Raw genomic sequence first — 25,867 nt, 5'->3', positions numbered from 1 at the left:
GCTGCAGAGTCTCCTTCTCTGGAGACTTTCAAGACCTCTCTGGATGCCTTTTTGATGGATCTGCCCTAGTGGTTTTTTTGGTTCTGCTCTGGCAAGGGCGTTGGACTCTATGATCTTCAGAGGTCCTTTCCAACCCCTAATATTCTGTGATTTAAATACTGTCTTTAATTTGTACTTCATGACTCGATTGGGCAGGCAGTGACCAGGCTGACTGTGCAGAGGAGCCAGCTGGCAAACTGGTGGGAGCTGGGAAACCTGGCAGAGGCTGACAAGACTCACCTCTGGTTTCTGCCCACAGAAGTGGCAAAAAACATGCAGCAAGGTCCCCATGGGCCATGGGCACCCACTACACCTTCTCACCATGCTGCCCAGCTGTAACTACCCCTCCTCCATTCTAAGCCCTGACCCCACCACCTCTTCTCAGCTATAGTGAAAGCAGTTCTAAAGATACTTCACAGATTAAAAAAATCTGGCCCAGTTAATGAGTCAGAAAAAAAACAGAGTAAATTATCTGGGACTACTGCCTCTTTTCCTACTGTAATCACAGCATGAAACCTTCCTCCTGGTAAATCTGTGCTCTAGTATCCCATAATACAACACGAAGAACTGTGTTACAAGCCAGCCATCCTTCTGCAGAAGACAGATAGCGTGTTTCATTTTTCAATGTCATACTAATACAGAAAAGAGATGGTTTGTCTCAGCCACTTCCAGACAGCTCTGGAAGCGCTACCAAAGTCTTTTCTGTGATGTGGTCCAACACTTATACAGAGCCAAACAATTAGAATTTCTTGTTGTCAGCATCACGTTCACCTCTCTCTGTCCTTAAAAAAAGTCCTTTAAGCACAAACTAGCCTTTCAGAGATAAAAAAAGCAGAGACTACAGAGTAAGCACCATGGCTGCTGTGTGACTAAAACCAATGCAAGTCTACACAGAAATGAATCGAAGCCAGAAAGCAAATGGTTTGCTGCCTCACATACTTGCCCAGTAACTTTTTTAAGTGAAAGGTGATCCCAAAAGCCTTTGCAGCCCTGGCAAACTCCTCAGAAAACAATTCTCTGAAGAGTTAATCTGGCTCTTATGTTGCAGAATTTAGCATGCTAGATAGCCAAGCTTCTCTCTCTGCAACTCCAGGGCACTGCGATCATGTAACAAACCAAAGAGGCATTACCTTACTTCAGCAACAAAAGGCAGCAAATTTGAACCCTTCACAAAATCAACACCAAAAAGACACATGATAGTACTAAAAACTGTAGTACTATTAAGCCTGTCGGACAAAGGCTTAGTGAGCTTCAGAGGACTCTGGGCAGCACCCATGCTCACTCCCATGTTACTCCACTCTTGCTGACAAGGTAGGATATGGCCCTGGGAGACACCAACAAAAGACAGTAGGTATAATTGGAGCCTATCTAATTACAAAAGTCAGAGGCTGTATTTAGAGAAACTTCTCCACCCCGTCATCCCTTCACTCCCTCAATGAATGAGACCTCTGCTCTCAAGCAGTCTTCTCTTACAACCAAACATTTCTGACATGGCACAAAGGCATCACAGCCCTCTGCTGAAGAGTGAAAGGATGCAGGCAGGTGAGGGCATGCCCAGCATCCCTCCAAACTCGTCATTCTCCTCCTTTTTAGACTGGAGAGGTCATACAGTCATGCTGGCCTCAGCTGCAAGCAGGGGTCAAAAAAAGTAACAAAAAACAGAGCAAGCAATGAAGGCTGAGCCACACCACAAACAGTAGTGTATGGCAGATGAGAGTCAGACCTAAGAGCTGGTATTACACCACAGAATTGCCCTCAAAAAGCAATGCGTTGTCAATATATCATCCACATGGGACAAAAGGGGTCTTATGACAAAGTTACCTGAAGATAAAGATGTTTATTTGGTTGAGACACCACATACTCTAAGGTATGGCTAAAGCCAAGTACAGCAGGACACAAGCAAAGGGAACATTTTAAGAGCACCTTTTTCTTACTTGTTACTTGTAAAAACAATTATGGTGGACTCATACTCTTTACTGCATCCTGCCTGACTGATCCAGCAACTCATGTCTCTGTTCATAATTTTTTTCTTTTGAATTAACAATAATAGAATGTCTTGGGTAGGAAGGGACACCTAAAGGTCACCCAGTACAACTCCCTTAAAACCCCTACAATAAGCAGGGACATCTCACACTAGACCAGATTCCTCAGAGCCCCATCATGCCTGACCTTGAATGTCTCCAGGCATGGGACCTCAAACTCATACGTAACCTGTTCCAGTGATCCACCATCCTCATATTAAAGAACTTTTTCCCAACGTCCAACCTAAATCTACCTTTGTCTAGCTTGAAACCATTACCCCTTCTCCAACTGTTATCTTCCCTTGTGAAGATGTCTTCCCCAGCCTTCTTATAGGCCCCTTTCAGGCAACTGAAGGTTTCTATAAGGTCCCTATGGAGTCTACTCTTCTTCAGGCTGAACAACCCCAACTCCTGTAGCCTCTCTCCATAGCACAGGTGCTCCTGCCCTTGGGTAATTTTTGGTGCCCTCCACTGAACACGCTCCAAGAGGTCCACATCCTTCTTGTGTTGGGGGCTCCCAGGTACTCCAGGTGAGGTCTCACCAGGGCAGAATCACGTTTCTTGATCTGCTGGCAACACTACTCTGATGCAGTCCAGGATGTGGTTGGCCTTCTGGGCTGCAATTGCACATTGGTGGCCCATGTCCAGCTTTTGATCCACTAGTACCCCCAGGTCTTCTTCCACAGAGTTGCTCTCTAGCATGACTTCCCCAGCCTGTTCTCATATCTCTGTTTGCCCTGGCCCAGAAGCCTGCACTTGGCCTTGCTGAGCCTTATGATGTTCACCTCAGCTTACTTTTCCAGCTTGTCCAGGTCTCTTTGTATATTGGCCAAGAAGATGAGATTGTGAGGAGTCAGGGGAAAAATAACCTTCCAAGTCTTGCTCCATTCAGCATCTCAAAAACACTGATAGTCACAGACATTGCTTTTGTCAGGCTGTGCTTGGCCAAGCAGAGCAAAATAACTCATACAATCACTGATCCCCAGGGTTCACCATCTAAAGCAGACAGATACGAAATACATTTTGAAAGGTAGATTCACCTCAGAACAGGACAAAGGAAGAGGTTATAAAAAACTCCTAAGCCCTGTCTGGAACTCCTGATTGCCTCTTCCTCTTCGTTGTATCAAATGTCAAAGCTCTTGGCTGTTTGTGAGCACTCTACCCTTTACATGCCAATATACTGAAATGTTCTCTTCTGCTTTTCTGAGCTAGACACTCCAGTAACCTAAGCTCTCCTGAAGGAAAGAAGTTGAGCAAAAGTCTGATGAGAACAGGACAATGTTTGATCAGGCCCAGACTGCACAATCCTCATGCAAATGCCATTTTCAGGATCCACTTCATTTTCTCATGCTGTATACCAGTAGTGATCAATAGAGAAACACTTAGTACTAGGGAACAAACATGCCCCAGATGGGAAGGCAGACAGGACAGACAGAAAGAACCCATTTGCAGATATGCGTTCTGCCCAGAACAATGTTTTTTGCCACAGAGAGCAGGAAAGCTGTTAATCCTATGCCATACTCCACAAGTAAAATGCTGTGGAATTCACACCCTCCTGCCCTGAGTGTAAGTACCGGAAAATTATGTCACAACACCCCTGAAAATCAGGGTGCATCTTGGGCATTTTGCTGTTCTTTTAAAGGTCTTCAAGAGTTTGTACAGTTCTGTTGCAGTCTTCCCAAATATCTGTGCTCCCAAATAAAGCCACTGGCAGCAGACGCTCCAGATGCATGCTGCTGAGAAGCACTCTCTGACACAAGCCCTACAGGAATATTGCTATGCTTGCTGTCCTGTAGACTTAAACACACTATACTACCTCAGCCTCTGTATATAACAGAACCCAGACAACTGAACTCTATGGCTGCCAAGATCTTTACTCTGACATCAGTTACATTAACAACACTCTCGTCTTCTTCCATTTTCTTTTTCTTTTCTTAAAGTTCTGTTCTGTCTCCCCTTTCCTTCTCTGTTTTATTCATAATTGCATTAAATTAGATCATGTTAAGTGTCTCACCGGGTTCAGAATTCTTCTGGGTATTTGGGGGGATTATATTTGGGAAGGGTGCTAGTTGTAATTATTTAGATCCTTTGTATTATCTGGACTCAGCAAACACAGACCACTCTGCGCTGGAGAACTACGTTTACTTCACCCTTTATATCCCTTACAGAAAAATAAAGTGGAAGTGGAGAAGGACCACTTGTGAAGGAGATAACATGTTTATCAGTTAAGAACAGTGCTAAAAAAGAATGTCTTAATTGCTTGGAAAACTACCCTCAGGTATGTCCAAGTGTTCCTAAATCACCTCCTGCAGTTACTTAACTTCTGGTGCTCCATTTTCAAGTCTTATTTATTTTTTCTCAGTTTTCCAGGTCTTCGCAGCATTCTTGTTCCAAGAAGGGTCTGTGAATCCTCACAAACCACTCTGGTTTCAGCACCCAAAAGGGTACTCAGGCAGCTAGAAACAGGACTTGAAATGAAACCATGAATCAACAAATCCACTTAGCAGTTCTACATCGCATAAACTAAGTCTTGCGTAAGAACAGCAGGACTGGCTCAGATCAACAGCTCTCTCCTCCATCCCGTTTCCCAGAATTGCCAGATGCTGGCACCTGGAGAACAGTAAAATAGGGCATGGTACTTCACACTAGCTCTTTCTCTAAGCTCAGTGATGAGAAAAGCTTGCTCTACTTTAAGTGAATCCTTAGCTGTATTTTCCCATATTTTCTAGTATCTGCTGTCTGTACTGATGATACATTTCATCTCCACATCTTGAGCAAAATTCATCTCACACATTCCTAATTTTTGTCCCACGAGTATGAACAAAAATTTGGAATAAATGCAACCCCAGAAGAGAGACATAAGGGACTGCACGAACAGTCTCACTTCTCCCATTAATTTCCTCTCACTTGATATTCTCTAGATTTACAAAGTGATGTAATTCAGTAGACTTACTTAAAATCTTTGTTGTGGTATTTACAGTTTTATTGGCTCCTTTCTCCTATACTCCGTAGCAGAAGTTAGTGTCCCAATCTGTGGCACATCTGTCTCACTACACCACCACTAGCCCTGCAAGCAGGTTTCAGACACACCAGAAGGTTTCTGAGATCTGTTCTATGCTGGGGTCTGCTACACACCCTGCTGCAGTCAGGAAACCTCTACAATCAGCAATTACTAGCCCCTTGCCTCTAGGCGTCGCATTCAGGTTCTTCTTTACCGCTGCCCAATTAGACAAACTGGTCAACTATTCTGCAATCAGTCAGATATTACATGCAGGAAAGCAAGGAGCAACTCAGGTGAGCCGAGTCAGTCAAGATGAGCTCCCCTTCTAGTCAATGGTGAGGAAGCATCACAGTGCCTGAGGCAGAACTGAGCACGGATCATGTCTGACACCAGACAGGAGAAAGCCAAGTACCACTCACCTGCATTTATACCCTGTACCCTCAAGTAACACCATGCTCTGAAGTACAGAGCTATTATTACACTTGATCTATGCCAAACACTGGAGAGTAAAAGCTGCACAAAGACACACACGTACTCATCTTGCCAGGTACTACATATATCTGCACAGGGAGGTTGGGGTTGTTCCCTCCCTGGAGGTGTTCAAGGCCAGATTGGACAGGGCTTTGTGCAGCCTGGTCTAGTGGAAGGTGTCACTGCCCTTGCAGGGAGGTTGGAACTAGATGATCTTCTGGATCCCTTCCAACCCAAACCTTTTTATGATTCTCTGATAATTACCTGTCCCACATGATTCCTCTCAGTCAGTAACACAGTATATCACAGTCTGTAGACACACCATGTGAGTACCTAAATAAGTGCCCAAATTCAGTTCTGCAGTAGATAAATGGAGGTAAGGAGTATTACTGAATTCTCTATGGCACTGCTACAAATCTAACTCAGGTAAACAGCTCAATCTAGTGCCACAACCAGCTTTAACACTTGAAGAGACCTGGTATTTTGAGCAGGTTAAAAAATAGATAAATAAAAAGAAGGCAGTAGCTCTAGTGTGGAGTGGGGCTGGGAGAGAGGAGGGGGAGGGGTGTTTATTTTGGGGAGGTTTTCTATTTGGTTTTATTTTGGTTTTAAATTGGATTGATCTGATCTGACTTGAACAGAAATGGGACTCTAGTGACTTGCCCAGTCACAAACATAGCCTGTATGAAGGCTAAGAGTCAGAAACAGTCAGACTGACAATTCAGAAATTACTTCACAGAAATCCATCCACTGATAGTCTGAGCTGCTGTGCCTCCTGTTTTTCTGACTTGGACTCTTAACACCCCTAAGACTTATCTGTTTACAGGCTTTGTATGTCATTGCATCTTTGTGCTCTCCACCTTGAGTCTTCACACTGCAGTGTCTGGCTGAAGAATACCTTCCCACACAAGTGTTACATGGGTTTTCCTAGTTTAAAAAACAGAAATTCTTTGCAGTGAGGAAACACAGAACATTTGACAACGCATGAATAATGTAATACAGTTTGCCTGACTTCAGTCTCCATAAAGAAGTTCAACATAAATAAACTTGGCTGGTTTATATTTTAAATTATCTAATTGTCATTCAACCTATTTACAGAACACATTTCTCCATAAGCATTATGATCAACAACTGAAGTAGAAAAAGTACCATATAAAGCAACATTCATAGCTATAGCATGAAGAGGCTATGCCAAAAGCTGCTTTGCTATCTTGCTGGAAGAAGACGTCCTAATTAAAAAAAAAAAAAAAAAGCCCAAAAGATAACACAGCTGGCTTGGAAATGGTATTACTTTCTAATGACCAGTAAAGCAGTTCAGAACACTCCTACAAAACAAGTTTGATGGCCTAAAAGCTCACATAGGCAAACCAGTACAGTTGATGATCTGGCATTACACATTTAGTCTCTTCTGTGACACACTGGAAGACAGTGATTATTATTGCAAGCAGCAGCTTTGCAGTTAGTCACAGCTAATTTATGCTCTCCAGTTTCATTCCCTCCTTAGATCTGGATTCCCTCCCACAAGAACAGTAATGGTCATTTAGCCTTATAAATCCTTGGCATCTCTCTCATCAATTGCTACTACTCTCAGACATTTGAACTCTTCTCCAAAGGCAAGTGAAATCAATTTCCTCGTTCAAAAGAGAAACCTTGACTGGATAAGCAAGTGGCATGTTGTCCCTGTAGTTTAACTATCAACAAAATAAACATGTATCCCTCAGGGTAAGGAGAAACTTGCACAGTTCTAATTTATGCCTTTTTTCTGGCTGTTGACACTGGGGTCCTACTTTGAAGAAACAGCACTAGCTTCCTCTAAGCATTTTGATGCAAAAAAGCTTAAATGCATCTGCCATTTTCAACAAGGACCTACTACCAGGCTGTAATTTCACTAGATTACATAAAGATACATTAAAAGCTGCTGGCAAGTCCTGAGCAGCTCTGGACTGACAAGATGTAAAAATTTGTCGAGGGAAGAAATAAGGCTTTTCCATTTGGTTATAAGTTACAAGGTTTAACAAGGCCAAGTGCTGGGTCTTGCATTTCAGTCACAACGCCAGGCAATGCCACAGGCTTGGGGAAGAGTGGCTGGAAAGCTCTCCAGAGGAAAGGGACTTGGAGGTGTTGGTGGACAGCAGCTGAGTATGAGCCAGCATGTGCCCAGGTGGCCAAGAAGGCCAACAGCATCCTGGCTTCTGTCAGGAATAGCATGGCCAGCAGGACCAGAGCAGGGATTGCCCCCCTGTGCTCAGCAATGGTGAGGCTGCACCTTGAATCCTGTGTTCAATTCTGGGCCACTCACTACAAGAAGGACATGGAGGTGCTCAAGTGTGTCCAGAGAAGAGCAACCAAGCTGTTGAAGGGTCTGGAGCACAAGTAAACAGGACTAGAAGAACCTGCCCAAAGCTGTGCCAGAGGAGTTTTAGACTACACATTAGGAAGCATCTCTTTACCAAAGGAATAGTTACAACAGGCTGTAACAGGCTGCCCAGGGAGGTGGTTAAGACACCATCCCTGTAGGTATTCAAAAATTCTATATATATGGCAATTCGGGACACGCTCAAGTGAACATGGTGGTTTTTTTCTGGGTTCATGATTGGACTTGGTGATCTTACAGGTCTTTTGCATCTCTGAGGATTTTGTGAAAAGACAACAGCTCTTGTAAAATGTGTAATCAATGCAGTGCAAATGCTTTGGCGTCAATTACAGACATGGCCAAGACTGTTTAATGCAGATTATGACTGAAAAAGGCCCTTTGAGGACAAAGAGCAACAAAGGACATCCAGATTTCATATGGAAAACAAAGCCAGAAAAAAACTGTTTTTAAAAGAAATCCCCAAATCTCACAGCAGCAATAGCAGCCAATTCCTGTTTTCTATACCACACACAACACAACTTTCAAGAGAAGGGCACCAGTATCAACAACTAGATGTAGCAAAAATACTTCAGTTTGGTTAAAACCTGTTACATACCCTATGCCATAAGAACACAAGAATGGCCTGACTGGATCAAGATGAAGATCCCTTTCAGCCCTGCAGCCTTCCTCTGGCAGCAGACAAGAGCAGCTTCTTATGGAAAGGCTGCAAGAATAGTAAAAGGATTAAAGGACACAATCCCTGTCCTCCAGGTGTTATTTCAGTCCTTTGGTTACAGACATCTCAAGCCAAAGGCTGCTTTGTCATCACTGCTGGACCTTTCCACCACCAGCTGCTCATTTGATCCATTTACTGTTCTGCCACCCAGGATATCTCACTGCCTGCATATTTACCCACCTTCCAAGGTTAAGTATATACACTGCTGACCCCCCCCTGCCTCCAGCAGCAGCAACACTGAGCACCAGCATGACGGCAGGGGAGCAGTACAGTTCCTTGTTATGCCACATGGCTCCCCAGACAGATCCAGACATTTAAGTGGCTTGATGCAGCCCTCTCATACGTGAGTGCACAGCAAGAATCAGGCACACCAAATCTGCAGACTCTTGCTTGACACTGGCCTTCACAAAAAATTCTCATCTGCTCTTTTCAGCCCCCACCTTATTATCATTCTAAAACTTAAAGCCCAGTAGCATATTCGTGCCCTGGACAGGAAGGGCTCCATGCCATGGAGGACAGTCACAGATCATAATCAATTCTTTCTTCATTTTCCACTTTTAAGAGTTGTGAGAGGTCAGGACAGTCACAGTTCAGATATTATTGTGGAGTCAACAGCACCAAACAGAATTAAATCTAAATGTACTCAAGTCTATAACGTCTCTGTGTATGGTAATTATTTACAACTGAAGATACAGACCCTCGAAGGCCCTGACAGTACTGACAGCACAATTAAAATGCTGTCTTTTAAAACTGGTTACTAAATTTTCTGAGCCAAACCATGGTACACTTGACCTAGAAAGACTGATGACTTCTGGCTTATCAAAATACATTAACACCAAAGAGTAGCAGTTATAGAGAGAGCTACCAACACTTTTTTTTTTTTTTTTTTCAGTTAAAAGACCTGAGGAAAATAAAAATGAGCAGAAATTCAGGAAATTACACACCAGGCTTGTTTATTTCCAATTAAGAACCATGTTTCTGACTATAAACACTCAGAGATAAAAGTATTCCTCTGCCAATCTTGCAAACAATAATTTGACCCACTGCAGAATGAAATGATGATGTGCAATGAATAGATTGCCATCGCTGTGCAAATAATAATTATGCAAAAATTCAAAACAAAGACACTAGAAATACTTGCATGGGTGCACTACAGTATCATGTCCATCATTCAACACTGATGGCAATACAGCTCAAAAGAAAATTCTACTAGTTCAGCTGTCCCTGTGCCCACCCCAAAATACCAGATATCTAACCAGGGACTAATTAAATTTTTTTGATGAGAACAATTATTTGAGATTTGTTGTTAAACTACCTGGCATTCACAAATATTAAGCTGAGGATCTTTTCTGTTGATCCCACCAACCCATAACAATCCTGCAGACTGAGATGAAATAAACAATGTAATGAACTAACTGTAAGACTTTTTTTCCTAATAATTTTCATAATTTCAAAACATAACCTGTTTGCTAGATTTCATTTTAGGAAGTTATTCCAGATTACATATGGAGAGGCAAAATTCTAAACAAAAAAATAGTTTAAGATCCAACTGAAGTTCCAGTTGAATTATATTATGTGGGCAAGTTGGAAAAGGGGAGTGGCAAGAAATGCTTTTTTCGGTGATAAAAATCTCCAAATTAAACATAACTAATCTAAAGTTACTAAAAGCAATTACTTATACTACACTTTTTGGCAGTGACATTTGTTCTCATGTGGTATACGTGAACTAAGTGTAAAGGACGTTAGTAAGGGTGAAGTACTACCTACAATGTCATTCCATTCCGAAGTATGCACCAAAGTGATTTATAGTAATACAAATTATTTACATTTCTCTTGCTAGCAAAGAATCATGTTACCTCTTAACAGAGGAGTTTCTGCAAAAAGAATTTAAATTACTAAGCACTTTTTTTGCCAAAAACAACTGCTTTGTTGCACTGTTTTCTTAGTGGATCACCATAAAGACAGTGGACCTGACTAAATCATGACTGATCTATTTAACAAACTCAAACATGGAGAAAAATTGGGGTATAAGACAATGAAGGTAAAAATCACAGGTAGCAAAATGAACTAAAACATTTGCTTAAACTATTAAGTTCCACTAAGCTCCAGCACTAAGGTCATGCTAACAGTGTTTGTTGCTAGAACTTTCTTCATAGCAACTTTCCTTGTGTTTACATTTTGGATTGAAAATACGTTCGGAATCTGCTATACAAGATATAACACAGCTATACAAAGTTATTCAGAGAAGTCGGGACAAAGGACAACCAACGAATTTCAGAAAGCTCTCTTAACCTGAGCAGCTGGACATGATGAAGGAAAACGTAAGTCACTGTAGGTTAATGAAAATTTATACATCAAGGCATTGTGAAGGGGAAAAGGCTGCAAAGAAACAATCCCAACCTTTGTGCATTAAAATGATGGGTTCTCTCCTACCTGCTACAGCACAGAAACAAGAAGAAAAGCTGCCACTTTCATGGAAAAAAAATCTGGAAATGTAACAAGACTATCTCAACAGCTGACCAAAATGACTACATCAAGTGTTCAGAATTACCAAGAAACAATAATGACTGTGTCACTGACTAAACCACCTTGGAGCTCAGTGTTTGACTGTTCATTGCCTCCTCCAAGACAACAGCTTCAGGAAGCAGCAAATTAAGCTGATAAAAAGTTAGTGAAAAAAAAAATACACCTAAATCCATTTTTAAGTGTTCCAATCCATAATAAATATTCATGTTCCTGTTCACGTGACCTGGGAGATGAAGACAATTTGTGAAAGACTAATCTATCATTAAGTTCTCAAAAAAAGAAAACATACCCACATCAAGAAATCTGATCTGAGTTGAAAACAGATGCAAGAATGAACAAAGGGGAGACACCCTACAACCCTGTTACTACTTTTCCCTAGATATGTACTTACTTATTGTTGGACAGAGGATGCTGTATAAAAAAGACATTTACCCTATGTATAGTCTCTGTTATGTCGATTTTCACCAGGTTTTTCCATGACTGTACTAGGTAAGGAAACAGAGGTAACAGTGCATCCAAATAAACAGATACTGAAATTTGGACTTCTTATTCAGAATCATCTTTGTTTTAAATATATGCTTTTAAAAACGGAAAAAGAGTGGAGTTAGAACAAAAGATAACTTCAAATCAAAACCACTGTCTACATGAGCCTTAAGTATAAGTTATAACTGCAATGGATTCAGAGCTACTCTTGGTATTTTCATGCATCAGAAAGCCTTAGCAGTTTACTAGGGACTTGCTGTCTGCCGTGAGAATTGGAACACGAAGTGGATGTGTTTAAACACAGGCAATGTTTAGCCAAGACAGCCAGGTTTTTTATTTCACTTATTTTAAAGCTTACGATTTCAGATGAGCCTTTCTCCAGAGCACATCCTGGAGCCAGTGTGTATATAAACTGCATAAATATTCCAGCCTAAATTACTAAATAGCTAAATTCTGATGCAATTTACAAATGGATTGGGAAAGTCTATTGTTTAATGCCAGTTTCTGGAAAACAATATAGCTCAGATGGCTTGGTAACACCCAATAAATACAACAGCACAGAAGCCCTCTCAGCACACAGCATGGATCTTAAACCAAGAGCTTCAGCTGCAGTGTAACTGCACATCAATCTGCACGTGTGGGTGTATGTCTAACACATGTGTATACTCAACTGTGTCCTGATGCTGCTGCTGCTCTGGGTCTGCAGCTGCTCCCCTCTGACAGATGAAGAAAATTGAAGAGACAGGACTTGACCTCCAGGCTGCTGGTTTTCAGCTGGTGCCAGAAGCCAGGCTCACACAGCTGCTGTAAAAGTACCACAAGCCTACCTATCCTCTAATTGCAAGCAGTAGACACAGGAATTTGTGTGTGGTTTTTAGAGCATGATTACTATGCATCAACCAACATCCTGCCAATGTTTGTCTGCTCAGAACAGGAGCAAGACAGGCTTTTCTTGGTATTTTTCTTTCTTTCTTTTTTTTAACAGCTAGAAAATAAGGCATGCAATTGGCAAGATTTGTCCATAACAATGTCACATTATATGCATCACTGACTGGGTACGAAGGAAAGCTTCCGTTCTTCCCCTCCCTTCTGCTCATCGTTAATGAATACATACAAGCGTGTGTTGTGATGGACAGCAGGTACAGCACATTGTTGAAAGGCATACAATTGTTTACTTCCAAGTAGGACCTTTTTTTCAGTATCATGAAAACAGATTAAAGAGGGGGAAAAAAAAAAAGTGCCATGAACAACATGAACAACAGTGCTAACAAAACCTCCTTTCCCCACAGATTTGCTTCTCACATATGCTCCACTTCCTCACTTCAAAGTAATTTTCTCCAATCTCCTGAATCCTCTGACACTCCTCACTATCAGGTAGGCTAGGGGTAGCATTGCACCCTGCTCAGCCACAACCTATAGTCAACCTGCATGTGTTCATCCATCATTTCACTGATCAAAAGCTCCCACCTTTACCTGTAAAATTCTTAAGAATTGAATGGCTTTTATACCTCCATTCCACTTTCAGATTGGGCTGAATTTGGCCAACAACTTGTAAAGATACTAGAAGAAACGAAGAACAGACCATCTTACAAACCTCATGTTATTAAGCACAAAGGCAAAATAGATGTTATGTGTATTTTTTACTTCTGGGTTCTGAACCTTCAGACTGAAGTCACAATCCTACAATTTTCCCTCAGCAAATGAGACACTTCCTATAAAAAACACCACACTCATGAAATCATGAATGAAACTTTCAGAAAAAAAAAAAAAAAAAAAAGAAAAAAAAAAAAGAAAAACACACACATACAACTTAGAAGATTCATTTAAAATACTCATGGAAACTGGAAATACAATTGGCAGCTCTGTATACAATATTTCTAAGTAATTAGCAAATAAGTACATATTTAAACAAGAGAATAAGTCTTAAAACTGTATTTAAAAAGAGCCTTTCGTATTCTCAAAAAAAGAGTTATCTTAAAGGAGCCAAGATATTCTAATCCAGGGTATTCCATTTAAATCAGTTCATACTGACTAACACTGATTTTAACCTACCCCATCAATGACTGTTCACTGAAACGTAACAGCGACACTATAAAAATTCCAGCCATACACAGCTTGCCCTAACAATTTCATATTAGTTAAAGGTGACAAGGCCAAGACCAAGAGCCACAGACACAACCAGATTCTCATGTATTGAGATCACTGATGAGACTCATTTGACCTGTCAATTAGAGTATTTTTGCAGATAAAAGACTGGGGGAAGGGAATTGGTGGATAGTTGAAATTTAAACACAAAGGGATGGATGTTAAAGTACTGCAGCAAATACTAGTCAGAGTCTGAATGATTAATCTGTTGGGGAAAAAAAAGAAAAAAACCAACAACACAAAACAACACAAACAAACAAAAACCCCCACACAAATAAAAAAACACCACCACAAACCCTATCTTTGCATCAGACTCAAAAAAACCCCAACAAAACCCACAAAAAAACCCGAACAAACAAAAAAAAACCTACACAACACAGTAACAACACTAGTCACGCAACAAGAATATCCAGATATTAGAACATGGAGAAAACAGAAAAACCAAGCACAACATAGAACAGATGCACATGGAACCCTACTTACTTTTAGTGTCAATTTTTCTACTTACAGCATCTTCTATACTATTGCCTAAGAGAAGAAATGTACAGCACATACTCACCAGGTCTTTCCTTCTTTACAGATGTCAGAACAAGCCACATCACAACATTGAGACTTTTGAAGTTCCATTACCTCCAACTGTGGAACAATTCCCATCCCCAAGGAAAGGACTGGAAGTTTACTTTCATGCCTGGCATTCTTCAATCACCTTATGTTCCTACATTTTGGTTCCAGAAGGTCATTTCTAGCTGGACACAGAGGCTGCTGTGGAGATGTCACTGACATAAAAATAAGACATGACTGGAAAACAGGACCATCTGCTATACTTTCAACGAGAAGCAGGATGCACAAAGTACTGTATGGTAGAGGAATAGAAAACAAAGAAGTGAGACACTCTCAGAGGAAGTAACGCAAGATGAGGGCAAATCCTGCCTGAAAAACCTAGTTGCTTTCTACAGTGGACTGCATCAGTGGACAAGGGAAGACCTATGGATGTCATCTATCTGGAATTTTGCAAGGCCTCTAACACAGCCCCACACAACATCCTTTTCTCCAAGTTGAAGAGATACAGGTTTGATGGGTGGACTGCTCAGTGGATAAGGCACTGGCTTCATGGTCACATCCAAAGGGCAGTGGTCAATGGCTCTAAGTCCAGATGGAAAACAGTGACAAGTGGTGTTCCTCAGGGGTCCATAATGGGACCAGTGCTGTTTAATACCTTCATAAATGATATTAACAGTGGCATTGAGAGCACCCTCAGTGAGTTCACCAGTGACATCAAGCTGTGTGGTGTGGTCAATAGGGCTGAGGGACGAGATGCCACCCAGAAGGACTTGGACAAGCTGGAGAAGTGGGCCCAGGTGAACCTCATGAAGTTCAACAAGGCCAAGTGCAGAGTCTGCACCTGGGCCAGGGCAAACAGAGATATGAGAACAGGCTGGGGAAGGCATGCTAGAGAACAGCTCTGTGGAAGAAGACCTGGGGGAACTACTGGATCAAAAGCTGGACGTGAGCCACCAATGTGCAATTGCAGCCCAGAAGACCAACAGACCTGGGCTGCATCAGAGTAGTGTTGCCAGCAGGTCAAGAAAGGTGATTCTGCCCTGGTGAGACCTCACCTGGAGTACTGTGTACACCTCTGGAGCCCCCAACACAAGAAGGACGTGTTGGAGTATGTCCAGAGGAGGGCAATGAAAATGACTGAGGGTGAGAGCACCTCTGCTACAGAGAGAGGCTACATGAGTTGGGGTTGTTCAGCCTGAAGAAGAACAGATTCCAGACCTTCCAATGTCTGAAAGGGGCCAATTAGAAGGCTGGGGAAGACCTGTTCACAAGGGCATGTGAAAATAGGAGAAGGGGTAATGGTTTCATGCTAGAAAAGGGTAGATGTAGGTTGGATGTTGGGAAAAAGTTCTTTAATATGAGGATGGTGGATCACTGGAAAAGATTGCCTGGAGGGATGGTGGAGGCCCCATGCCTGGAGACATTCAAGGTCAGGCTTCATAGAGTTCTGAGCGATCTTGGTCTAGTTGGAGATGTCCTTGCTTACTGTAAGGGGCCTGGACTATATGACCTTTAGAGGTAACTTCCAACCCAAGACTTTCTATGATTCTATGAGGGAAAGGAAAGAAATCCCTGAAGAACTTGTGTGTTTGTCTCCCAGTATGTTTGTTCCCAAAAGGAAGTTCATTTATTTGAGGTAGCACTACAGGAATACACCCCAATTCACCTCTTAAAATAACAGCCCCCAAAACAGCATGTGTGTTCAAATGTGTTCTGAGACTGTATGTTTCCACGTCAGCAATTAGTGCCAAATGCAGTTTCACGTGGTCACAAGTGCAACTGAAGAAAAAGTTACATCTCCCCTTTCCTTAAGTGTATTTCTGCAGTCCCACATACTTGCCACTTACAATAATTGAAAATTACTTCAATTTCAAGAGAAACAATTTTGTTGGTGACAGGTATACCACAAGGGAACAAAAAGACCTGGTTATTTTTCTTGGCTACAGCAATTAATTGTGTAGAACAGTAGCTTTGCAGAGCTCTAGTAAGCTACCTCTAACAACACATTAACAAACAAAATGCTAATTATCAACCAACCTCACCAATTGTGAGATACAGAAGCAGATAAAAATCCCTACTGTAAGCTTAGCAACGCATGTTGTTCTTCCATTAGAATAGTTTTATAGTATTTTGTTCTAAAGTAAAGAACACTTTTATCCCTACATCTCATCTGAGGAAAACACCACGCAGTATGACATCCTGATGCAGGCTTTCCAGATCCATAGGAGAGGAAATTCTGAACAGCAGCATTGGACCACTTCCATAGGACACTGTTACCATGCCTGCATAGAACTGTTCAAGCTGGGACAGATCATAAGATGGAAAAGCATCTCACACTAACTAAAAAAGCTTCTTGGCATGTATTCAAACAGAGATCATGCTGAATTTCCCAAATCTGAAAGAAGTCTGCAACAGATAAAACGTCATTGGTGGATTTTATGCCACACCAAGCAGATCAGATAAAGAATCTATGTGGCACTGCATAAGTACCAGAGCTCATTCTTAGACTTCATATAATGTTGATACCCTGCAATAAGGAGAATTCAGGCACCATTCCACTTTTTGGTGACAAAATTGCCACATATGTCAGGTCAGACACAGATCTGCCTGAGGAAGTCCCACCTGAAGCATGTCCCATCAGCTGCCATACAAAAAGAAATGGTCATACAGCCACCAGTTAAGCAGTCACAGAGGGGAGAGCTGAGATGGGGTAAGTCTTTCAAAAATCCTAGGTACGGGCAGAAGACTTGACTCAGTTTTCTACAGATGGCCAAGGAAAGGAGTAGCCACCAGATTTGGGGTGTGTGTCTGTCATTGCTCAGAAACAGTAGTGATCAGCAGTAGCTAGATTTTTGGCAGGGGAATAAATAAATACACAGTGTATTGCACAGCTGCTGCCTGGGCAGCAGACAACAACAGCACTTCTTGTAAATGCTGATGCCCATCAGGACAGAGGCAATCCTCTGACCAGCTGGAGACAGCCAAAGCACAATCTGTCCCCAGTGCCACACAAGGCCCAGTATGGACAGGAATTTACCAGGTACATGTGTAAAGAGGGTTCTCAATTTCCATCTTACTGTTTTTTCATTCTTACGCCACTTCCCTGCTAATGCAGGTGTAGCCTTTGAAGATAAAAGTATTACTGAAGCAACTGTCCATTGACAGTTCTACACTGTAAACAAATGTCAAGGAAACAAAGCCTAACCGATGCTCTGTCATCTAAAAATATTATAAACAATGTCTGTGTTACTGATTAATAAAAGAGAGCATTGTTCCTAATGAAGGGGAATAGACCATCAGAGAAAAATTCACTGCTCAGCTCTAGAGGACTCAGTGCATAAACCTAAGGTTATTCATTCAACTTCACTGAGCTTTGCTCTCTTCCAGCCCTACTGAAAGGACAGGCTGACAGTACTGACGTGACAAAAGGGATCTCAGAACTCACTGAGAAGTAAGGCATTAGCATTTGGAAAGGTTCATTATTGTCTTCTGCAGAAAAGCACTGTGGAAGCATAAAAGTGTAATTAGAAGTATGCCTTAAGTAGACTGACAAAACAAATCCAAATATCACTTCCTCTGAGAAAAAAATTAAACTACTTTCTCCCTTTACTTCCTCTTGGAAACAATTCTGAATCTCAAGAGGTTTCATGTCTGCTGTCTTCCCTGGTGCCACAGTTTGATCCATTTCTGGTGTTCAGTAGTGATGTCCTCTCGGGTTTCCTCCTCCACAGTGGAGGATGGGCCTTCCCCATCCTTCCCATTATTACCCCACAGTCCCAGCCATTACTCCACAAGATACAGACGTGCAAAACACTCGACTTCACAAGTGACCCAGGGCAAAACAGACAGAACTTACAGTACTATGTTCTTCTAACCTGCTAAGAAAGTTGCGACCTATTTAGCATGAAAAGGAAACAAGGATATCACAAGGTGTGAGAAAAAAATGAACTTGGAAACTGTAACTTAGTTACTCCAGAACTCAACAGTCTCTTTAAACTCTTGAATTCTGTGCAAAACCCTTTATGAAACCAGCCATCTGTTTCCAAATATATTTCTGAAATTAAGATATATATGCATGTTTTTTAAAGAGAACAATGTCATACAATTACTGTTCTCCTCATTCCTATATCTCAGATCTGTCACTCGCTATTCACCTTACAGGACATTTTGGTAATATATAAATACATAGGAAAATGAAGTATCTAAGACATTAGCATACCTTATGTTCAAAAGAACAGAGGAAACAGAAACAAGAATATATTTCAAAGCAAAAACACGAGGGAGATGAAAACCCATTTCTAGGTTTTCTTTACTTTCAGTGCAGTGTGTTAGTGATCCTTAGGACAGAACACAAATCTACACCACACGTTTTTGTTTTGCTGTTATCCTGCAAATTCAGGAGCTTTCAACCAAACTACAGGAGAGGAAGTCATACCAAAAAGAGGACTAGAACTAGAATTCTTTTCTCACAGGAATATTTAGGAATTTATTTTGCCCCACTTCAGGCCAATTTATTTTTTGGGGGGGGGATGGGGGAGGGAGGAGTGGGGACTGTTGCAAAAGATGACATATGCTTAAGGAATTCACTTGGACAAAACTATAAGATAACATTTCAACCATTTCCCACTAAAAATGTAAACAAAAGGGGTATTTCAGTAAAACATATTTATTTAATCAAAACAGTATCTTCCAGCATTTCAGTATTTTACCAGATCATTAAGAAAGCCAGAATTAGCAGCTTAGGGTTCACACAATTTCCTGTCACTCGTTAACTTACAAGCTTATATTAAAAAAAAAAAATTAAAAAATTAAAAATCATGTATCATTTTTACAATATACTTGAGCTGTTCATTTGAAGGCCACAATCCTGGTTCTTACAGCTTGTGGGTTATGAGACTCGAGCACATTAGCACTCTGCCAGTTCAGTGGTGGTCTGAGAAGCCAAGTTTCATCAGGATCCATGTGCCAAAGCACACACTCAGAGGACAGTTCTGGCCCCAGCTGAATACCCATGCAGCAGCCACTGATGACAAAGGGTATTCTGGGAAGCTGGCACCTTTCAAGCCCACTGTTTTGACATCCTCCTCTTCTTCCCATCTTAGTCCCAAGGATCCTTTCAGCTCACCTTGTGCAATTTATTATTTCATGTAACTCTTTTTATCAAGTAGTTTAAAACTAATCTCCTATAGTAAAGAAGCTTACAATTTCTCCTCATGGGATAGATTTTAGTACCTCAAACAATTTGCTCTACTTCCACAGTGTTTACCTGTTCTCAGTTCTCCTTCCCTCTGTCATGAGAACAAACAGGAAAATAATATTCAATGGAGAAACATAAAATACATAACAGCTGGAGGGGGAAGGGGACTGGAAGATAAAAGGAAAAAGCAGAAATAGACATGGTGCTGAAGAGCAAAAAACTGGGGATCTTCAGAACTGGAATAATTTACCATTAGCTGAGAAAGCAGCAAACCACCACTGTTTCAGAAATACCATGTTTTCATGCTGAAAACCAGGCTGCATTTCTCATTGCTGGCAAAACTATTCATTAATAAATGTTGTCACACGACACTGGATGTTCTGGAAAACTTTCAGAGAGAAAGCAACCTAAACCACCTTTCCCCAGCTTGTATCACTCCGAGGAATTCAGAGATTCAGAATCAACCCTTACTGCAACATTTTCAGAGCAGTGACTTCTGAAACTCAAAAATCACTGCATTAAAACCACCATGTTTTTCCCCTGAAGGCAGTTTCCATCTGAATTAATTTATGATTTTATATTTTTAACATTTCAGATTGGGGTAGGGAGGGGAACCCAAACCACAACAGTATTTTTCTGATGCAACTGTTTTGTAAAAAAAAAAAAAAAAAAATCCCCAAGCCTGTATACTAGCAAACATTGTTTTGCAAACCTCCAAATCAAAGTAAACTTCAGTTTGTAACCCAAATGAAAGGGTCACTCTGAAGGATATTAACAGCCTGAATGTAAAATGTAATTTGAGTTTTGGGGTTTTTTTAATCCTTGTTGCAGACTAAATACTTCAGAAGACATAATAATGAAGACCAAACATCTAATTTTCAAGTTCTCATCCTAATGAAAACTAACAAAGAAAGTCTGGTAAAGCACAAGACAAACCAACCAGAAGAACCACTTGTATCATCACATCTCCTTTTCTTCACTTACCCTGTATAACCACCACATGTTTTAGGGAAGTGTTGATAAATTGTTTCCCACTGGAAGAATTAGAAAATCCCTGATCTTCATGCCTATGGGACTGAGGCTTCTGACCTGGAACAATGATCTGATTCTCTAGGCAATGTGCCAAAAGTGTTATCAGCACTCACATAAGATGCCGAAGTTTCCCATTTCATCTATATCACAGCCATCTGCACATTGCCAGGATATTTCTGTAACCCAGACATTTTCCAAAGCTCCGGAAAGCTTCCCACCTCTCAACAGCGAAGAACATACTTCGCTATTGGCAAGCTAGCCTGGAATAGATGTCATGGACAGACACTAACCCCCTAGAGCCTGTTGTAGGCCTTAATGCATTGGCCAAAAGGCACCATCAGTGCACTGCTCTATGCACTTTCCAACACTATTGTTTGTCTCTCAAACCCCTTTGCATTTTGCCTCTCACAGATAATGTGCAATTTTACACAGCTCCCCACAGAATCTCCTTCACATTCAGGCAGTCTGTCTCTTCCTCCCCTCTCTGACAGGGCAGCTTCAGCCTTACCCTCTAGAACTAGAAACTAGGGTAGTGCTAATAAACAATGCACAGCAAAAATAAGGTTTCCACCTCCTTGTCCCAGTCTGAACCACAGGCTGTTGCGAAACGTCAGACTTCAAGCTCCCGCTTTAGAAGTGCTCTTCGGAATGAGGGATGCCTAGAGATGGCTCATGTTCGAATTTAAAGCTCTGGCTAGGGTTGCATCTACCCTATCATTTATTTCTGAAGTTGCAGTGCCATTCTGAAGCCAATCTCCCAGTTTCCCCAACCTATCATCAGTTGGTTTAATTTGCAGAGCAGTTTCAGTGCATCTGTGCTACATTCCCTTTAAAGGAAACTAAAACAGAAGCTCACACCTAGATGCATAGCAAAGGCACTGCAACTACTAATGGCATCATAGAATCACAGAATCATTTAGGTTGGAAAAGGTTTATGATCACCAAGTCCAACCATAAATGTAACACTGCCAAGTCCACCACTAAATCATGTCCCTAAGTGCCACATTTACACATCTTCTAAATACCTCCAACGATGGTAACTCAACCACTTCCCTAGGCAGTTTGTTACAATGCCTGATAATCCTTTCAGTGAAGAAATTTTTCCCAATATCAACTCTAAACCTTCCCCCACACAGCTTAAGGCTGTTCCTCTCATTCTGTCACTTGTTACTCAAAAGCAATCAAAGCAGTGACTGGATATATGGATGTCTTCAAAACGTGAATGACAGAGATGTGCAATCCAGACCACTGGAAAAAAATCTAGTAAGAAGTAAAGCCCAAGGGGCTAGAGCATCAAGATTTGACCTTCGGATTATCTATTCCAGAAATCCTCATTACATCCATAACATTAAACTGATTCTTTCAGAGCATGATATCAGTAAATGTATCAAACTGGCTCATCCAGTTTCTTACCAGGCATACTCACATACCAGTGCTCTAGCTCACTTCTAATGACAACAAAATTAGCCCAGAACCCTAGCAAAGGTGACAACACTTACCAGGCCATTGCAAGCGCTGATTGCTGCCGTCCCACTCCCGGAACCCGGCTGCAACACCGTGCCAATGAAGTGGCAGGGAACTCCTGAGCCAGTTGCAATCTTCGCACTAGTGTGGTTGCCACGTCTCCTTTCTACTATGTAGTTATGGGAAAGAAATCCCACGTGGACAGTCAAGTTAAAGAACAGATCCTTCTCCTCATGGTTAATTTTGTAATATACCACATTATCCTTTTTGTTGGAATCTCTCTTTTTTCTTGTGTTTGAGATGTGATGGTGTAAATTAAAAGAAAGAAAATGCCCGCTTGCATCTACTCTTGCTGGATCAACCACGTGGTATTCTGGCAATGTCTTGATGAATTGCTCTGAGAGGAAGGGGAGAAAAGAAGAAGCAAAACTAGGGTGAGTGCTAGGACAACCATATCTCAAATTAATTAAAGAGAAAGTCAAGAGTGACAGCAATTCACCACAGCACCCTATTGACACAAAGGCAGGCAGTACCTAGATCACTGTGCAATACCATCCTCCTTTGGGCTTTTTTCTCTCCCATTCTAACACTCAATTTAGAAGCAAAACATTCTTAAATATTTTGCCATCTTTCATATAGAAAATTTACTATCACATACAGACACCCTTTCCATTTCCACAAGAGTGGGGAAATCTGTTCTCAGTCCCAGCACACAAAACTCTGATCAGAGAGATCACCCTCATGCATCTAGAAAGCCTGAGAACCTGATGGTGGTCAGAGACAGAGCCTTACAAATACATGTGGATGGAGAGAACACTACTAATTGGTTGATAGGCTGTGGCAACAGCACCACAGTAGCATCAGCTTCAGCAGATGTTGCAGCAGAGGAGGGAATTTTAAAGAAGGGTTTGAAGGACAATGAAGCAATGATGCCCTTTTGTATAAGGGGTTCCAAACAGGGTACGATTGGACATCTTATCTCTTGTCAGCATCTAGCAGGGGAAGAAAGCGTTACTGGCATTCTTGTCTTCTCTTATGATACGGAACAAACAACACCTGTTCTCAATTATTTATTTTTTTTTTAATTAGTGTAAAACTCAAAAGCCCCAAGCAAGTAACATAAATCTACATAAAACACAGTTCCTATGAACCCATACCCTAAGGACCAGATCTTCCACTGGCATACTTGACTTCAGCCCAAGAATGCAGAGTCTGAACATATTTCATCGAAAAGCAATTTTGAGTATATATGTCATTCCAGCTCTTCTTTTCCCAGGACTGTTCTTAATTCCCAAAGTCTCAGCCACTTACACATTGAGCAATTACACCTCATAAATTAATTTAGCTGGTTAACAAAGCAATTAGCCTGCTCCAGGTAGCTCCACAGTAATTCACTTCTCCCTATGAATGGTAAGACAGTCCTTCTAGAGACACTTCTTTCTCCACTGCCTGCATCTTCAAAGCCATACAGAATTAAACCATGCCCAGACAGATAGCTGTTTGGATTCAACCCCTTCAGGAGGGAACATTTCTCCTTTGTTCTCATCAGCTGCAGTAGGAGATCTGGCTGTTCATGTTTCCTCAGGCCATGGATACCTGAAACATGTCAACTGAAATACTCCCAACTAAAGAGAAACAGAAAGGAAAAGAAAAAAAGAAAAAAAAATACCACACACAAAAAAACCCACAACGACAAAATCTGTCCTTATCTTTGTAGCATCTTTATTCCAGAGGCAAGCTTGTTCTCATACACAACAGATTTCTTAGTACACAAACTTTCCCACCAGCCTACAATGACTTTGTGCCTTTGCAGGACAAGCCACAGCAGTGGGCTTTTAGACCCCCACAGTGGCAGGTCTTGACAACATGTAGTCTTAACACCTAACAGATGTTCTGAGAGATATCTCCTGCCCTTGTCCACATAAGCACAGTGTGGTCTGAGACACTGAAAACTTCTCACCTTCATGCTTGTAGTTTACACAGAAGGTGACAGCTGCTTTACTGAAGCTACAACAAGATCACTGCTTCCTCACACTCAAGTGATGCATAAAATGGGCAGGGGAAAAGATGAGAAATACCCAAAAATATGGCTTGCCTACAGAAGTTGAATTGTTAAGACTTCCAGGAAGTCCCACATTGTCCTAGCTAAGACAGGCTACCTGAGAATGCTACAAGACAAGGAAGGCCCCCACTTCTCTGGTTTTCAGCACAACTCATGAAATAACAAATTAAATGCCTGAAGGAAAACTTACTAATTTGTTGTCACTGTGTGCTTTGCCTCTGATTGATGTCTTGAGCTCCATGTGTTTGCATCTTAACTAGGAAGCTGCAAGACCAAAGCCTGGCAGAACTGGACTTCAAACTATTCATGGAAGTTCCTTACTTAACCACTACTGTAATTAGAATATGGAGGTTAAGGCAAATTATACATCATCAGTAAAAGGGAAACAATGCCTAAGCATTTGGTGGCAACAGGATTATCAAAGCAGAGAAGTCCAGTATCTTCCACCCACTCCACAAATCCTCATTTCTGAATGCTGGTCACTGGAGAGGGGAATTAGGCTGCAATAATACACTGTTATGTAACTGCAGAAATGAATTTTTAAAAACTTCCAAAAGACCAGAGGGAATCAGATTGTCCCACACCAAAGTTGAACAAGATGAGGCTAAAGACAACTTCTGCAAGTAATCATTTTCAATTTTGTGAAGACTGTTAGGCAGAGGTTAGCAAAGGCAACCCTACCAACAGCAGAACAATTTACTGAGCTCCACATTAAACCTGACACACCACTGGACCTTTCTATCTGGAGAACAGTCTAAATACAATTTGTCAGTGGCACTGGGTAGATTCCCTCTGTTTAATGTTTGCTGGCAGTAAGTTTTATGGGAACGTATGGAGTTTTAATATGAACTGCATATTGCTTTAGGAAGATGGAGGCAGCCAACGTTGAAGAATACAACCCTTATTCTTGTGCTGTGTGAGCTGCACGTTTGTTGTCTCTCGCCTTCTAGTTGAGCGTTATTCTTTCCTAGAAGGACAGGGAAGTAACACCAAAATTGTACCTCCTAATTCTGCATAATTGAAAACATCTGATAATATTCAAAACCAGTGCTGTCTGTTCCACATCTCTGTACTTTCAAACTCACCACAAATGGCAGGGAATATATTAAGAATGGCTGTACACAATAAACTAGGACAACGAGAAGAATACACATCGTCTGTCACCCATGACTGGAAAAGCACTTATTTCTTTTACCAAGACAACATGTTTTCTAACAAAATTCCTTTAAATGTTGACACATCACCATTTGCAACTATTTCATCTCCATCTTTCTAGTTCATCTACATCTCAGATCCTCTGGCTCCTTTTAAAGCCATTCCTTGGGATACACAATAGCATTGCTCATCTCTGGAGGAAGCACCTACCCAAGCCAAAGAAAGACTCTACAACCATTAAAAACTCCAAGCTCTGAACCCCCATGGCAGGGAACAGGCTTCCAACGTTCAGCAAGGGCATCCTTAACTGTCCCATTTGACACTCATGATGTGGAGGCAGCATGGCACTTAGTCCCTTCAGCTATGCCAGACACAAATTTTAGCCCTTCACACTTACTCACTCTGCATTCAATATTCTTTTGCAAAAAAAACAGCCAATTTTTGAACTGTTCCTTTATACAAAACTGTTTGCAACCTCTTAGCGTTTTAATGCCTAGAAAGTTAAATTATTTCTACATTGATTTCTAAATACCTGACAATTTAACGGCTACTGTCTGCTAACATAGTCATCCTGTTCTGTCCCATGTACTGTCATAGAAATGCAATGGTTGCTTGCATTCC

At 41.3% G+C, this 25,867-nt stretch overlaps 1 protein-coding gene across 1 annotated transcript in view; it reads right to left on the bottom strand.

Annotated features, from left to right (window-relative positions):
• ADAMTS12 (ADAM metallopeptidase with thrombospondin type 1 motif, 12) overlaps window positions 1–25,547 on the bottom strand; it is a 154,829-nt gene extending 129,282 nt beyond the window's left edge. Inside the window, exons 1-2 of the mRNA XM_010008766.1 lie at window positions 25,457–25,547; window positions 22,065–22,426 (exon numbers count right to left, since the gene is read on the bottom strand). Of these exons, the coding sequence (XP_010007068.1) occupies window positions 22,065–22,426; window positions 25,457–25,547 (453 nt within the window). The remainder of the gene's footprint in view (window positions 1–22,064; window positions 22,427–25,456) is intronic.
• Between the last annotated feature and the right edge of the window lie 320 nt (window positions 25,548–25,867).

The sequence above is a fragment of the Chaetura pelagica genome, unplaced genomic scaffold (assembly GCF_000747805.2).
Source record: "Chaetura pelagica isolate M959 unplaced genomic scaffold, ChaPel_1.0 scaffold31, whole genome shotgun sequence".
NCBI classification, from domain to species: domain Eukaryota; kingdom Metazoa; phylum Chordata; class Aves; order Apodiformes; family Apodidae; genus Chaetura; species Chaetura pelagica.
The sequence above is the reverse complement of the archived record's forward strand: the minus strand, read 5'-3'. Positions and strand labels throughout refer to the sequence as shown.